The sequence below is a fragment of the Sorghum bicolor genome, chromosome 9 (genome assembly GCF_000003195.3).
Source record: "Sorghum bicolor cultivar BTx623 chromosome 9, Sorghum_bicolor_NCBIv3, whole genome shotgun sequence".
Lineage (NCBI taxonomy): Eukaryota > Viridiplantae > Streptophyta > Magnoliopsida > Poales > Poaceae > Sorghum > Sorghum bicolor.
In genome coordinates, this window is record NC_012878.2 from 49,622,983 (window position 1) to 49,637,652 (window position 14,670).

Genomic DNA, 14,670 nt, shown 5'->3' on the forward strand with positions numbered 1-14,670 from the left:
TTTTATTTTATTTTATTTTATTTTATTTTATTTTATTCTTATTAAGACGTCTGAGCTCGGCGGCAAACCAGCGTGCCCACGTGTCCCGTACGGTCTTGCAGAGAAAAAAATTAAGCATTGAGGCCTTGTTTAGTTCCGAAAAGTGAAAAGTTTTCGGTACTGTAGCACTTTCGTTTGTTTGTGACAAATATTATCCAATCATGGACTAACTAGGATCAAAAGATTCGTCTCGTGATTTACAGCTAAACTGTGTAATTAGTTTTAGTTTTTGTTTATATTTAATATTTCATGCATGTGCCACAAGATTCGATGTGACGAGGAATCTTGAAAACTTTTTGCTTTTCAGGGTGAACTAAACAAGACCTGAGTTCGGCTGCTCTATCCACGGTGGTCAGAAAAAAAAACCCCTTCTCCGAATATCTCCGCCGCGTCCCTATCCGTCCTCTCCGCTTCCCCTCTCCCTCTCTCCTAGGCTCTCCCGATGCGGGCGGCAGCGTCGGTGCCTGGCCCTCGGCACGACGGCGGTCGCCCTCGGCGCAGTGGTGGCCATCTTCCTCCTCCTCCACGGCAACTCTCGCCAGGTGGCTGCCGCCGGCCGCAGCCACGGGCCCTACGTCGACCCCGGTGCCTGCAGTCGCCTCCCTCGAGGACGGTTTGGCAATAGCAGGTGTCGCCGGTGGGTGCCCCTCCCTCCCCACCGACGCGGCCTGGTCCCGGCTACTCCGCTGCTCCTCCGTTGTGCCCTCCTCTCGGTTTGGTCCTTCCTTCCCTCTCTTCTAACCTCGGGATCTCCTTCTCCCAATGCTCGCAGAGGCTGCCTCCCCTTCCCTATGGACAACGATCTATGTGCAGATGAATTATTTGCCTGTGTTGGATGAAACCCCTAGCTAGCTATCCTTATCTTTTTGGCACGGTTTGTAGCAGTTCCGGCAATCTCAGGCGTAAATTCCTCATCCCCTCCAAGTGTGATGACATTGCTCCCTTCCAAGAATTCTCTCAGGATGTGAGATTTGGAGGGGGTGAATCTTTTCTTCCCCTTTCCTCTTAGCAATCTATATGGTTAATACTATGGTTGTTTTGGTGTTCTGTAGGGTGTGGCCTGCTCGGTTCAACTGGATCTTGAGAGCAGGCAGTTATTGCGCCATACATCTGAGCACGTGACCATGTTAATGATATTTGTTTGATTTGTTACTATGCATGCCTAATGATTTCTAGTTTATTGTTTGGATGTTGGTCACCTGCAGTGATGAGTACATGCTTTTTGTCTTGTTACAATCTAATTTGAGGGAATGGGCTGGTGCTGTGATGATTACATATAATGATAAATATTCTATTTACTGTTTGATGCGATGGTCATGGCCTATCCTTGCATAGTTTACATCTCTTCCTTTTTTTGGCATAACTGAGGCAATGCTCATGAGCTATGGTTGTTCTTCCTTTTACATCTATGTGCTATATTCATGGCTGAGGCAATGATCGTGAGCAATGTTTATTCTATTTTGGACATCTCTTTGTACAAAGCCGATGAGTTTGGCCACCCCTTGGCTGTAGCCATGGTAGCAGCTTTTTTCTAGTTGTGTGATCCCAGTTAGTGAGAGATAGTAGTATTTATTGCCTACTCGCTTTGCTTATTAGGTCAGACAGCTTGCCATTGAAGTTAGCTTCGTATGGTGTTGCTTGTCATGATTTCATCCATTCTCTACTTTGGTCATCGACTTTGGTTTTCCAGTCAGACGTGCTTATGATCATTGTTTATGATGTCAATAATCACATAATTGTGCAGTCTAAGATTGTGCCTACTGCCTGTGAAGTGGTAAATATGTTCTTGTTCATTATAGGCTTGTGATCATTGTCTTTGACCGTTGCTTCTGATGTCAAATTACGAACTGTTGTTTCTGAGCACTGGCCCTATTCCCAAAGATTATATTGTCAAAGCACTTTGCTTGTCTGTGATCGTTTTTGCTTCTCTTTCTCTTTGACTTTTGAGTACAATTATGTGCACTGCTGTTCTTCCAGCTCAGGTGGGATACAACAAAGGTCATTGTTTTCTTGGTTCGGAAGTTCATCTAAACTTAGGTTTGTTTCCAGTGTGAATAAAGAGTGGACTACAATGTTTTAGGTTTGAAGACCTCTTACTCATTATGTTGTCTCCTCTTCTTGTTGTTTGTGGTTGGTAATGTACATTCCTCATTTCATTCCTCTTCTTTACTCCTTACATACAAAATCTTGTTACATACAACTGAAAGTTATTAACTGTACTTCTATTTATGAATATTGATGCCATTTCTATTGTTGCATCTTCTAGGTTTGCAGGACCAGTTCTAGTTTTCCAAGTGTCCCTGCTCCAATACTGCTTGTAGGTATTTCCCTTGGGTTCAGTTCCTAGTTGTAGATGCCTTTGCACCTGTTGCTATGCATAGTCAGTACTATAGCCCCAATCATAGCTACAAATAAAATCAAACTACAAACCAAAAACCAGACGAAATCGTACGTATAAAGTAAATTCCCCAATGTATCCAAATTAGTCCTCGTTCCCAAATGAATTTTGTATGTACTGTGTCCACTAACTATATTGCAAGCTTACTGTGTGTTTTTCTCTTTCCCCCATGTGCTGATGTTTTTATTTTCAACTGAGGTATTATTATTATTATATATCACCTAGACACACCATTTCAATTGAGGCCTAGGAGAATTATTATTATTATCGTGATGCTTCCTTGAATTTTTAGTAAGCACATCATCAGTTGGTTTTACGCCTAACATGCTCCTTCGAAACCTTACCGATCCATTCTTCTATGTTGTATGATGCTCAGTTATTCTGTGAGCTACAAAATGGCAACACCTGAAATTAATTCATTGCTTTCTTTTGTTGCGCAAACTATGCTCAGCAATCAAAGATGATTCAGTTCTGACGTTTTTTGCTTATATCTTGAAGCCATGCGTGCTCGACAGTTGGGAATTACTAAATGTAAGTATTCTTCACGACCAACAAATGTCGACTAATGATTTTGGAATCCACTGATTGCTTGTGTTTGTTGTTTTCTGTTGCTGATAGTTGAAGCATGCTTTTGCATGCTCATTATAAGCATCTGTGGTGAGGCAGCAAAAATTGTCGGGCTCTCTATCCAGAAAATGACTATCACAGTCCCCCTTGCCTCCTTTGAAAACATTGAAGGTAACAAATTTTGGCCCTTTTAGTTCGGGTTTGGTAGAGGTCAATTTCAACTCGGCCTTTTAGGGATTTTTAATCCCTTTCTGCAGAACTATGAGGTTGGCTGTTCCAGCCAAAGTTTGAAGATGAAAATGAGGTGGACCAATAGAAGCTCATGTCAAACCTGCTCTCCTTACTTTCTCAATGGCAGGGGACAAACACATAGTTGCTCTCCATTACCGTGCATTCTGATCTTTATTAAAAATGTTCAAAACAATAATGGTGGTGCCCTTACTTTTATGAGGATCAAGGTACATATGCGATATTTGGCTACAAGTTTCATGATGTGCATACCATTTTGAATCCATGGATATTTTTAATAGGTGTAATTAACTATAATACTTAAATAGATGAGTTCTTAGTTCACACATAGCTAGTTACTTCATTTGACTTGGTGCGCTGTGAGTATTTTTTTTGACATATCGGCATTTTTTATTGCACTCCTTAATCTGGATAAGGGAAAAGTAGTTGGCTGTTTATTTTTTAAAGATTCCATGCATATAGTTTGATATAATTTATTAGGGCTAATTGCAAGGTCATAATTTCTCTAGCCCTACCTTTCTCTGATTTGATTTGATACATGTACATAGCACACCTGTAGAAATTAGACGAGATTTCTTTGATCTAAAGATAATATAGAAATACATATTTTCTCTGATTTCATATACATGTAGCCCATAGTGCTAGAGTGTTGTCTGATTCATGGAGAAGATCCCAGATAATGAGCTTATATCATCCACAAATTATCAACCTGCTGTGCTGCTGATTCTGTGCATGTTGTTTCTTAGAATTGGAAGGCGACATTCATTTGGACAATTTTATGAGCATATCCACCAAGTAGACGTGCTTCTTGGTAATTATCGTATTGCCTATTTTTCTTCTGATAGTATATGTCTATAGCATTGAGGTTGACCTCTACGTTGATACCCTTGCGTACCGGCTGATTTTGTTCCTATTTAGAGCATAAAAACTCATTTTCAATGCAGTTGTTCTGGGATTTGTGTGCACTTGATTGAGAATTAGGATACCCACATTTGCACTATTTTAAATTGATGCCTGACATCTTATACATCTATCACTGTTACAGCTAATTACTGAATTTTGAGACGAGTCACCATTACAGACGATGAGGCTTCTAATGTTGCAGAAATGGATTTGTGCATGCTAGTCGTAATCTCTTTATCCCTATCCTTCACGTAATGCTTTTTTCCCCTTTTAGTTTCCTATTCTAGATTCTATATTCATTATTCGGCATGTATATCATGGTGGTCTTTTGAAGCTAAACAATGTTGTCATAGATCTAGATTTTTTAGGTACAAGAATATTTGTAGGCACACAACATTGAGTGCTCTTTATCCAACTTTAAAAAATACCGTAACCACATAATGCATACCATATATTGTTGTGCACTCTAATGGCTTCTTTGTATTACCTACGCTTTAATTCATAGTCTGAACTATATGTTATAGACAAATTCCTGTGAGTTTGAAAGATCTGTTAATTACTATGCTATCTTCAACCTAAATTGATTGGTAAAATTTTATAATGATCTAATTGGAACTTTGTTCTATAGAAAATGTTGTGTGCTCTCTCTTATCTAGCTCTTAGACTTAATCCAGAATGGTCATGAAGATGGACTGGTATGAGCCTCATGCATGGGGGAAATGGCTGTAGCCCTCAAAACTGGCTATCAAGCGATGAGAGGTAAACAAGGAGCAATCATTCTCTAAATTCTAAGATTGTGATATCATCTTTGCTAAAAAAGATAAACTTGAGAAAGAGCATTTCCTACAAATTCACATAGCATAACTATAGATTTTTTTCTAACAAATATAGTGATTTGTTGCTCGTTGTGAGTGTATTTTATTTTTTTGGAATGTATCTGCATTTTCTTATTGCATTGTCTTTACCTCAATCGAATGGACATGTGGTTGTCTGCTTAATTTTGTCAACAAGATCTGCACTGGATTGCTAAGCGCCTTGTATTTTTAGCTGGTTCTATGCATTTAGTTTTCGTATAATTCATTAGGGCTAATTGATTGTTGTTCTTTTTAGTTTTCCTGCGAGATCAATTTCTGCTTTTTTCTGGGGAACAAAGCCTCATTTTGATCACATTCAGTCATCTCTAAGCTGTCTGACAAAAAGAAGCATCGACATTAGCCTGCACAAGTTGCTGCTTTTTTCTGGGGACCAAAGCCTCATTTTGACCATATTCAGTCATCTCTAAGGTGTCTGACAAAAAGAAGCATCGACATTAGCCTGCACAATGCTGACGATAGTGGCCATGCCTTTGTTCCTATGTATTAGGTGAAGAGTAAGAAGCACAGGGGACATAGGCTATAGGTTAGTGACATGCTTCATGCCTCGTTTGTGGTGAGTATTTTTTAATGCATAGTGTACATACGAGAATTCAGTCTCATGTCATTCTTAAACTTAATGATGATGAAAAGTGAGTTTTTTTTTGTGATTTAGTGACCATTTGCTACCTCAGAGACCAAGGGCATTGCAAAACCTTTAAACTACCCCACTTCAAATTAATTTGGAATAGATTCTGTCATGTTTTTTGTTTCGGAAACTTTCAAAGTTTCCATTAACACCAACTCGAGTGTACTCACAGTTACATCAAAAGAACATTCATACTGTCCTGTTTTGTTGTTAGCTTTAGTTTACTAATACTATCTTCCTACTTAGAACTATGTGTTCAGTTTTCCTACACCTGCTACATTTTATATCATCTACATGAACATACAGGTCAAAGTGATAGCTTACAGCTTACAGGGGTGACCCAATAATGAGCTGCTGCTACAGTGAGGTTGGCCTCCTATGAAAAGGAAGAAAAAAATTAGGATCTGGATGAGTACTTAGGTAATCGCTTGGTCATCTAAAGCTCCTGTTTTTTTTTTTTTGCATTGTTGTGACGCCATTTTCCTGTCTATAATACCTCCATGATAAATTCAAGTTCCATAATTCAGTGTTACTTCTAGATAACATTGTGCCTAGAGCCCTGTGTGAATTGGTAGTTTCTGTTTCTGTAGGAACTGGATAGTAAAGCACATGAAGATACATCAATCTCATAACTAAATGCAGGCGTGTTATCTGCCAATCCACGCAACTATGGAAATCTCATTTTTTTACCATATTTCATTATATAGATTTACATGTGTCATTTCCATACATTTTGTGATGATTAGGTTTTGTACCATTTAGCCCTTGTTCCATTTGATTTTGGCCAATTGGAAGATTATTGTTGCATTGCTGTTTAGATCAAAGTCTCGAACCATCTAAAAGTTCCAGACAAATTGTGAATGTGAAGGTACATTTTTGCTGCAGCTCATGTCTAGGTTCTCCAACAAAAGTGTAAATCACAGTTATAAATATGGAAAATTGTGAAAACAAAATCTTTATGTTTGCCTGATGTACCACTAACCCATTTAATAATGCCCATTCTTGTTGCCGAAATCCATGGCCATCTACATGTTTGCTAGCCTATACTTAGATGTGTGGTGGACTAGAAGAAAGTAGCTGACTGCTAAACTCTAAGACTAAATATTAATTGTTAAATCCTCAAGTTAAATAATTATATATGTTGTGCATGGCCATGTAGCCCAGTGCCTTATATATACTTTCCATGGACATATGGTATTCCATTAGAAATAAGTCAACAAGATGCTAGCTGTAGCATTCAAATCATCAGCCTTGTGTTTCAGTCGTCTATGATGGACTCTGGAAAAAAAATGTGTTTATGTTTGGGTAATATTCCACATTCCACGACTCTAATTTGTTACTCAGATGTTTTAGCCATTAGTGATGTCAAATATCAAAGGTTTGTCTAGGTAATCCTAGACCTACAAGTAATATTATGCCTTCTAAATATGAGCATATTTGATTGGCCACTGAAAGGATAAACAAAGGTTAAAAACCTCTCCGATCATTTTAGCATCTCATACATCCAGTTCTTTCCCTTTTAATGTATCTTTTTCTGAAATGAAGGTTATCATCAGCCTATCGGGGAAAAAAGTAAGTTCACTTTTTAGACCACCATTTCATGATTTATGAATGAAGTTAAGAATTTGCTTCTTTAGTTCACAGAATTAATGCAGTTCTACTCTAATCCAAATGGAACCCCTCCTATCATACATGTTTGTGGTTACATCTACAAAAAAAATATAAGTACAACAAACATTCTACGTCATGTATGACGGTGCGAGTACTTATTTATTATTCAATTTACCAAATGCACTATGAATCCAATTGCTCTGTCATTATACATCTACTTTGGTACCTTGATACTCCAACATTTTGATCAAATCATGATTGCTATCTTTTAGGCCTCTAAATTTTTTAAAGGTTTCCTGTCTACTCTTCTTTTCCTACGATCTAAGGCCTTCTAATCAGGTTGGCACTGCCTAGATTTGTGTTGGATTTGCTAACTCCACAAGGGACTCTTTAAAAATAAGTTCTAACTATTTTATATTATACTATTTGTTTTTCTCATTTCATATTTGAATCAGTTTAGCATCGCCTACATATGTACTGGATTCTTTCTCCTCCAGGGAATATTGAGCCTCCAGTTTTTACTATGAATTTCTATCAGTAAATTTTGCAAACATATGCTTGCTTCCTAATATTATGACTTTATACAGGTATAAATTCACATAATCAAACAACTGAGGCCACCTCGACATGTCAAACCTATGTATCTATAGATATGGCCACCTCGAGGACAGAATTTGGCAACATGTTTATGGACTTTTAGACCTTCTCAGTACTGTGTACGCTTTAAAATACTTCTGCTCAAATCCTGTCTATTTTCTCTGCGTCAGAAAACTAAGTATATTGCTTCAATCTGTTGTACCCTATGTTACTATTTTTGTGTAATGGCCATGATAACCATGACCTCAAAACATACAGACCCACCTTATCTGGCTTGTTCACATTCATTCCCAAATAGACTCTGTGACTCTAAATGCAAAGTAAACCATGCTGCTTATGAAACCAGCAGCTGCTTATTACTTCATATTCTAGATCTTCTCTGCACCTGTCTATGCGCGCAATGGTGCGCGCCTTGCACTAGTTATGATATAAGGAGACAATCCATCATCAATCATCTGACACAAATGTAACATTGCATCATCCAGCTGCGAGTGTGTGTGTGTGAGAGAGAGAGATGCTGGAGTGGGGAACGCTTCGCGTGGGCTCTGTGTCTTCGTCTTTTTTTCCCTTTTTTTTTTAAAAAAAATAAGAAACTCTGGGCAGCACGTTCTGTTCACGTGTATGAAGACTGTACCACGTAAACTTCTCTCTTGAGCTCAATTGCAAGGCATTGAATTGATAATTGATTGTTAGTGACTCCTCTATAATGCAGGTGATAATGTTATCCCAGAATTAACCTTTTTTTTTCCTTTAAAAATCAGGAATATATACCTCCATCATAGATTATATTCCCATAATCTACATTGGTGAAATCTAGATTGGTGACACTCAAACACGAAAGAGTTTGTTTCATAGACTATATTGCCATACATATAAATATTCCATCGAACACTGTAAATTTCTTTCTGAAACACTAAGGAAATTCTGCTTATTAACTGGATTGAAGTACTGTAAAAATCCAATGATGACAACCATGTCAGATCCCACAGTAAACTAAAGGTCTTGTTTAGATCAATTTTTTTGGATTTTGACACTGTAGTACTTTCGTTTTTATTTGACAAACATTGTTCAATCATGGAATAACTAGGCTTAAAAGATTCGTATCCTAATTTACAGGTAAACTATGCAATTAGTTATCTTTTTTATCTATATTTAATGTTCCATGCAAGTACCGTAAGATTCGATGTGATGGGGAATCTCAGTAAAGTTTGGGTTTCTGGGTGCATCTAAACAAGGCCTAAGAATTACCCAGCATCTCTTCTAAGAATTTAATTATTCAGGTACATAAGAAGCATATTTCTCACTATAATCGCCCATCTTCTAGTAGTCATCTAACTCAGGTCTTGTTTTGTTTAGATTCAAAAAGTTTTTTGACTTTGATACTGTAGCATTTTCGTTTTTATTTGACAAATATTGTTTAATCATGAAGTAATTAGGTTTAAAAGATTCGGCTCGCGATTACTGTGCAATTAGTTTTTGCTTTCATCTATATTTAGGCCCTGTTTGGACCAACTAAATTTTAGCTAGCTAAAATTATTTTAGCTACTCTTGGGTGACTAATGGAACTAAACTATTTTAGCCCCTTTTAGTCAATGTGTTTGGAACTTTAGCTACTAAAGTGACTAAAGTTTAGCTAGCTAAAATTTAGTTGGTGGAACCAAACAGGGCCTTAATGCTCCATGCATGTGCCACAAGATTCTATGTGATGAGAAATCTTGAAAAGTTTTTAGTTTTTTGATCAACTAAACAAGGCCTCAATTGCACTATGTTTCTCTCTCATCGTCCACCTTCTAATCGTCTAACTAATTGTGACCAGTCATCGGACGAGCAGAAAACTAATCGGTCTAACCAGGCCATAGCTCCTAGTCGAGGCCAAATATTGTGCTGCAACTCTTTTCTTTTTCAAATATTATTTTTTTCTATGCTGTGTATGTTTCCTGATGGTACAGACCATGTGGGGGCGCCATGCCAACGATGGCAAAAATGAATGTTTTAGTAAAGAATGATTATGTTACTGTTACATTCAGACCGAAAAGCTCCGGAGCTCATAACCTTATTTTCTGAAGACACTCCTTACGTCAAAACTGAAGCGTCCCAACAGGGGGCAAGTGAAGCCATGCACTCCAGGCAGATAGGCTTGCCTCGCCAACAATGCAGCTCGCTCCTTGAACCGTGCTGCAGGGAACTCCCAACTAGTATAGGTCTAAAAAGAGGCCCGCATCAGCTGGTGCATGATGTCTCAACCTCGCCATTAGTTGCTTCATCTTGGACAAGGTCGCTCGATATGGCAGACGGTATCCTGTGCCGTTTGAGGACCCGGGATGTGGCAAGCCTTGCGTTCTGGTACTTCAGGACAATGACTCTTTCATCGTCCAGGTCAAACCTTAAGTTTTCTTCGGTGCAGCCTTCCACGAGGCTGCACAGGTGCTTCAGGTTTTCAACCTCCACACCATTTACCTTCTTTACCTGATCATGTGATGTTAGGGCAGCTTGATTATTCAGGACATATGCCAGATACCTTGGGTAGTGGGTAACTGGGCACCAGGAGATATACGTATAGTAGAGTAACATACCTGTAGTTCAGCAAGCCTTTCATAACCGACATTGATGTCATCCATTAGAACCTGAAACACAAATATTCAGTACAAAAATAAATTTATCTCAGGTTAATGGAAACAGCATATGGAAAAAGTTTCGGATTGAATACTGAAAGGGTAAACAGAAATGTAAGAGGGTAGCAAATTAATGGAATAATACCTGAGATAGGATAACTAATTGTTCACCAGCCTTCTTTGGAAGCTCCCTTAGTGCCCGTTCACATAATCGGCGTGGCGAGGCATTATACCAGTCTTCTCCAAATTCATGGAGATAAGGCTGGGTAAGCGGGATGAAAACAAAACCAGCAAATATGTAGTAGCTTGGTAATTTATCAAATTGATGGACTGGGACTAAAGGTTGCAGCTGCATAATAAACAACACAAATCCGTAAAAGATCAGTTCCAACTTCAAATGTCAATAAGCTCTATGGCTCTAGCAAAAGATAGAAATAGTGGGGACCAGCAGTTTTCTGGGCTCTATGGAAAGGGAGGAACAATGTTTGTTCTGAAAAAAAAGGACGAAATCTCCTACTGAGATCATCAGTTCACTCCATTTGTTCATTACTTCATTTCATATTGGGCAGGCTGATCCAGAGAGCTGTAATGAACTTGAGCAAGGAGCAGAAGAAATCAAGACTTTGGCGCTGTAGTATCATCAACAAGGTCAGCAGCAAGCAGTCCAGGAGAACCCAGGGATCCCAGATGGTGTGATCAGTTGAAGTCTGAAGATTGCGACTGTAACACGAATGCTGTTTGATCTTGCCAATGATGTTGCCATTTGTCGCTAGTGACATCTTTGTTCTATCCATATTTAGTTCTGTGTGGTTCTAACTTCTTTCTGTCATTGTATTGTTAAAGGTCTATACTCTGTAATATGGTTCACAGGTGACTGGTTTAAGCTCAAGCCCTAGGTGCTTCAGTTTAATCAGGTATGGTATTAGGTAAGAAGCAGTGTAAGCAGGTGAAACTTTGTCATTTAATTACTTTATATAAGTAATGGAATTCGGGTTCACCCGCTATGGAAAAAAAATGATGTGAACAAAGAGAAGGCCTGTGAGAGCTGTGTAGAATATAATTTGGTCCAATTTTGTGTACTACTACGACTAACATAAGATATGACTTCATCTATGCTCCCTTTCAACTACTTAGATAGGCCAACACGGGTCCAAAATAGGCCCATTGACTAATGTAATGAATTCAGTAAGGTACAAACTTACAATTATTTGTGGGTGAGTTATGGAACTGATAGTAAGTATTGCCGTATTAAGCGCTGACCGCTCGCAGGTTGAGTCTATTACCAGGTCTAGCATGGCAAAAATTGGTGTGAAGGTAAACTAGAAATAGCAACAGAATATCCCTACTATATTTGCTAATCAACAAGCATTCATATAATTGCACCCATATTATCAAAGGTACAGATTGAAATCAAATGTAATGAGACTGCAAGGACTCACAGGTCTAAGTGTTACTTTCAATTCTTGCTCTTTACCATCTCGTAATACTTTGAGAACAGCTGTTTCTTCAGGTTTTTTCATGGACACCAGATGATCAAAGGTGATTCTCTCTCTATTCCGGAATGGAACTGGAGGTATTAAATAATGGACAAACTTCAGTAGTTGATTCTGAGATGCCATGTCTCAAAATAGTTCATAAACAGATTCATTGATTTGCACAAAAGCAGTATGCAAAAACATGCACCAAGGGCATGGATGTGTGCTAGATTTCATAACAAATACCCCCTACAGTCAACAATAGTTGGCGTGTCAAATATTGTTCACTGGAGGTAAGTGAAAAGTAAATGAAATAAACAAAATTTGTGGCATAAAGTTGTTGTTAATGCATATTGAAGTGGTGCATATGCACAAAGTAGAAACTATAAGCTCACCTGTGCCATCATTTGCGATAGGCACACCATCAAACTCAAGAAGGATGTCATCCTTCTTCAAAATCTTGTAAGCATCAGATAGAGGGTTTATTCTACTAACTAAAACTCCAGTCATTTCAGGCCGCATCCCAAAGCATTCTCTTAACTGAATATTTTCAGTAGCCTGGCAAGATACTCCAAGAGTACAGAACCCAGAATATTTACCACTCTCTTCTACTCCAGAAATGAAACGCTTAATTACGGGCACCGGTATGATATAACTGCCAAAAGAAGAAGACGACAGGAATAAGAAAGGAATTCTAGTAAAAGTAACAGGTTCATTTGATGCAAAAGGCTAAGGACTCACCCAATGTTTTCTGCCCCTGACAAATTCTGGAAAGCAACTCCGGCTACTTTATCACCCATAATGGCAGGCCCTCCACTATTGCCTGGATTTATAGCTGCGTCTATTTGTATAGCCATAAGCTGCGTAGCACCATGGGCATATTGTGTTGGTTCAACTCTAGATACAACCCCCTTGGTGACAGAAATATTATCTCCACCTGAGCCAAAGTTCAGGGTTATATACCGTTCCACATTTTTGACAACATTTCTATTTTCTACAAAGTACAGAGAAAGTTTCATGTACACAATAAATGTTAGCAGTACTGCGCTAGGGCAGCACAATGAAAACCCTTGAGCTGCACTATTCACTATACAAGCATGGACATAAATTTGCAATGTGGATGTAAATTACAGAAAAATTCATACTTATCAAGGATTTGTTAATGATTTGTTAACAAGTTAATAAAGCAACGATTAGTTTAATGAATTTTAAAAGTGGCGAAATCATAAAGATGTTGGAGCTTCACCTTTCCAAAAGAAACATCCTATATTCATGTGTTCCTATTATTGTTACTAATTTGTTTGTTGGTGCAATCAATTAATTTGTGCATTTACAATAGTACTAACATGTTTCAGTTGTAACCTTGCAAAACAGAAGGTTGTGTGTATGCAGTCTGCTGCATTCGTCATGGATGGAATCATGTAAATAACAAGTTCCACTTCTAGATGCAAAATACTGCAACAAATAACATATTGTCATCTACTCAACATCAGAATCATACCTTGAGGGTAGCCAACCACGGCGACGGCTTCTTGCAAAAAGGGGATGTCTCCAAGCTCCAAACTGTTCACCCCATCCCAAAACTCCTCACTCTCAACTGTCAACAGAGCCAAGTCGCACTCATGACCGACAGCTTGGACTTCGGCCTTGTACTTAGTAGGCGAACCATGCTTCCTCACAAGAACAAAAGTATGATCAGCTACCACATGTGCATTCGTCACAATCCTTCTTCCAGGAATCACAAACCCTGCAACAGGGACATGGAATTCAGAGGTGAGCCAAAGAACAACTTCCATTTCACTGCATTTGGATCTACTTTAGTTGTCACCGGACCTACCCACCTACAAAAATTATCACCAACTTGGAGGCATACAAGATCCAATAATTTTTGTGTTGCACGGCATGTGCTAATTCTATACAGCAGACATTTGGACACACACACGATTGAGGGCAAAAGCACAAATTTGCACACAAGATGCTTCGTTTGCCAAGTTGGAGCTACCAAATTAAAATCATGAACTCTAAACTTGTAATAAAGAAAGTGCAGTTTAGGTCGAATTTAGGGAGACTAACAATCAAACAATCCACAAGCATACCTTAAGACACCTACAGCAGTGGCAGAGATCCAATCCAACCAAACACAGCAATACAGTACTACAGCTCGAGCGCCAAAATCAATGTCATACCAGAGCCCATGCTCTCCCGCTGCGCCTTGTTTTGCCATGGCAAGAAGTAGTTGGGGCTGCTGGACACCGTGAACACCTTCACCACTGAGTCCAGAGCCAGCTCTACCGCCGCGTACGCATCCGTGTCATGCCGCGCCAACGCCCCCGTCTCCTCCCTCTCCTCCTCCTCCTCCTCCTCCTCGGGTATCGCCGGTGCTCCCCGCACGCCAACGCATTCTCCTAGGCGTGATGGGGCGGAGGTAGAGAAGGAGGTAGTGGAGAACCGTTGGGCGGCGGCGAGGTGCGGGAGGAGGGTGCGTGTAAGGGTTCGGAGAGGCGGGAGAGGAGGCGGAAGCGAGGGCTGGGGTGGTGGAGGGTGCAGGAGGACGCGGCGAAGGGCGCGGGCGGAGCAGGAAGAGGAGAGGCGGGGGAGGGAGCGAGCGGCGGCGAGCATGGTGGCCTCGCCGGAGGGAGAGCCGAGCCGACAGAAGGGTTTGGGAGTTTTTATATGGCTCGTGGGTTTTTGGACACAGATTGGGTAACTTTGCTTTCCA

General features: G+C 39.6%; 1 protein-coding gene and 1 long non-coding RNA gene across 37 annotated transcripts; one reads left to right on the forward strand and one right to left on the reverse strand.

Moving 5' to 3' along the window:
* Window positions 387–11,118, forward strand: LOC110430332. 36 transcript variants are annotated; one of them, XR_002447754.1, is made up of 9 exons: window positions 387–2,360; window positions 2,889–2,968; window positions 3,056–3,175; window positions 3,262–3,462; window positions 4,000–4,064; window positions 4,299–4,915; window positions 5,267–5,584; window positions 5,963–6,076; window positions 6,247–8,228. It is a non-coding gene; the product is annotated as an uncharacterized LOC110430332 (long non-coding RNA). The 36 variants fall into 36 exon arrangements; XR_002447763.1 differs by having other exon boundaries at window positions 7,855–8,228; XR_002447767.1 differs by having other exon boundaries at window positions 5,267–5,554; window positions 7,855–8,228.
* Window positions 9,763–14,616, reverse strand: LOC8085143 (protease Do-like 10, mitochondrial). Its single transcript, XM_002441060.2, has 8 exons — window positions 14,138–14,616; window positions 13,453–13,698; window positions 12,693–12,888; window positions 12,347–12,606; window positions 11,916–12,043; window positions 10,622–10,825; window positions 10,438–10,488; window positions 9,763–10,330 (listed from the first exon to the last, which is right to left on the reverse strand). The coding sequence occupies exons 1-8, from the start codon at window positions 14,568–14,570 to the stop codon at window positions 10,085–10,087; spliced, it is 1,764 nt and encodes a 587-aa protein (XP_002441105.1). The 5' UTR covers window positions 14,571–14,616; the 3' UTR covers window positions 9,763–10,084.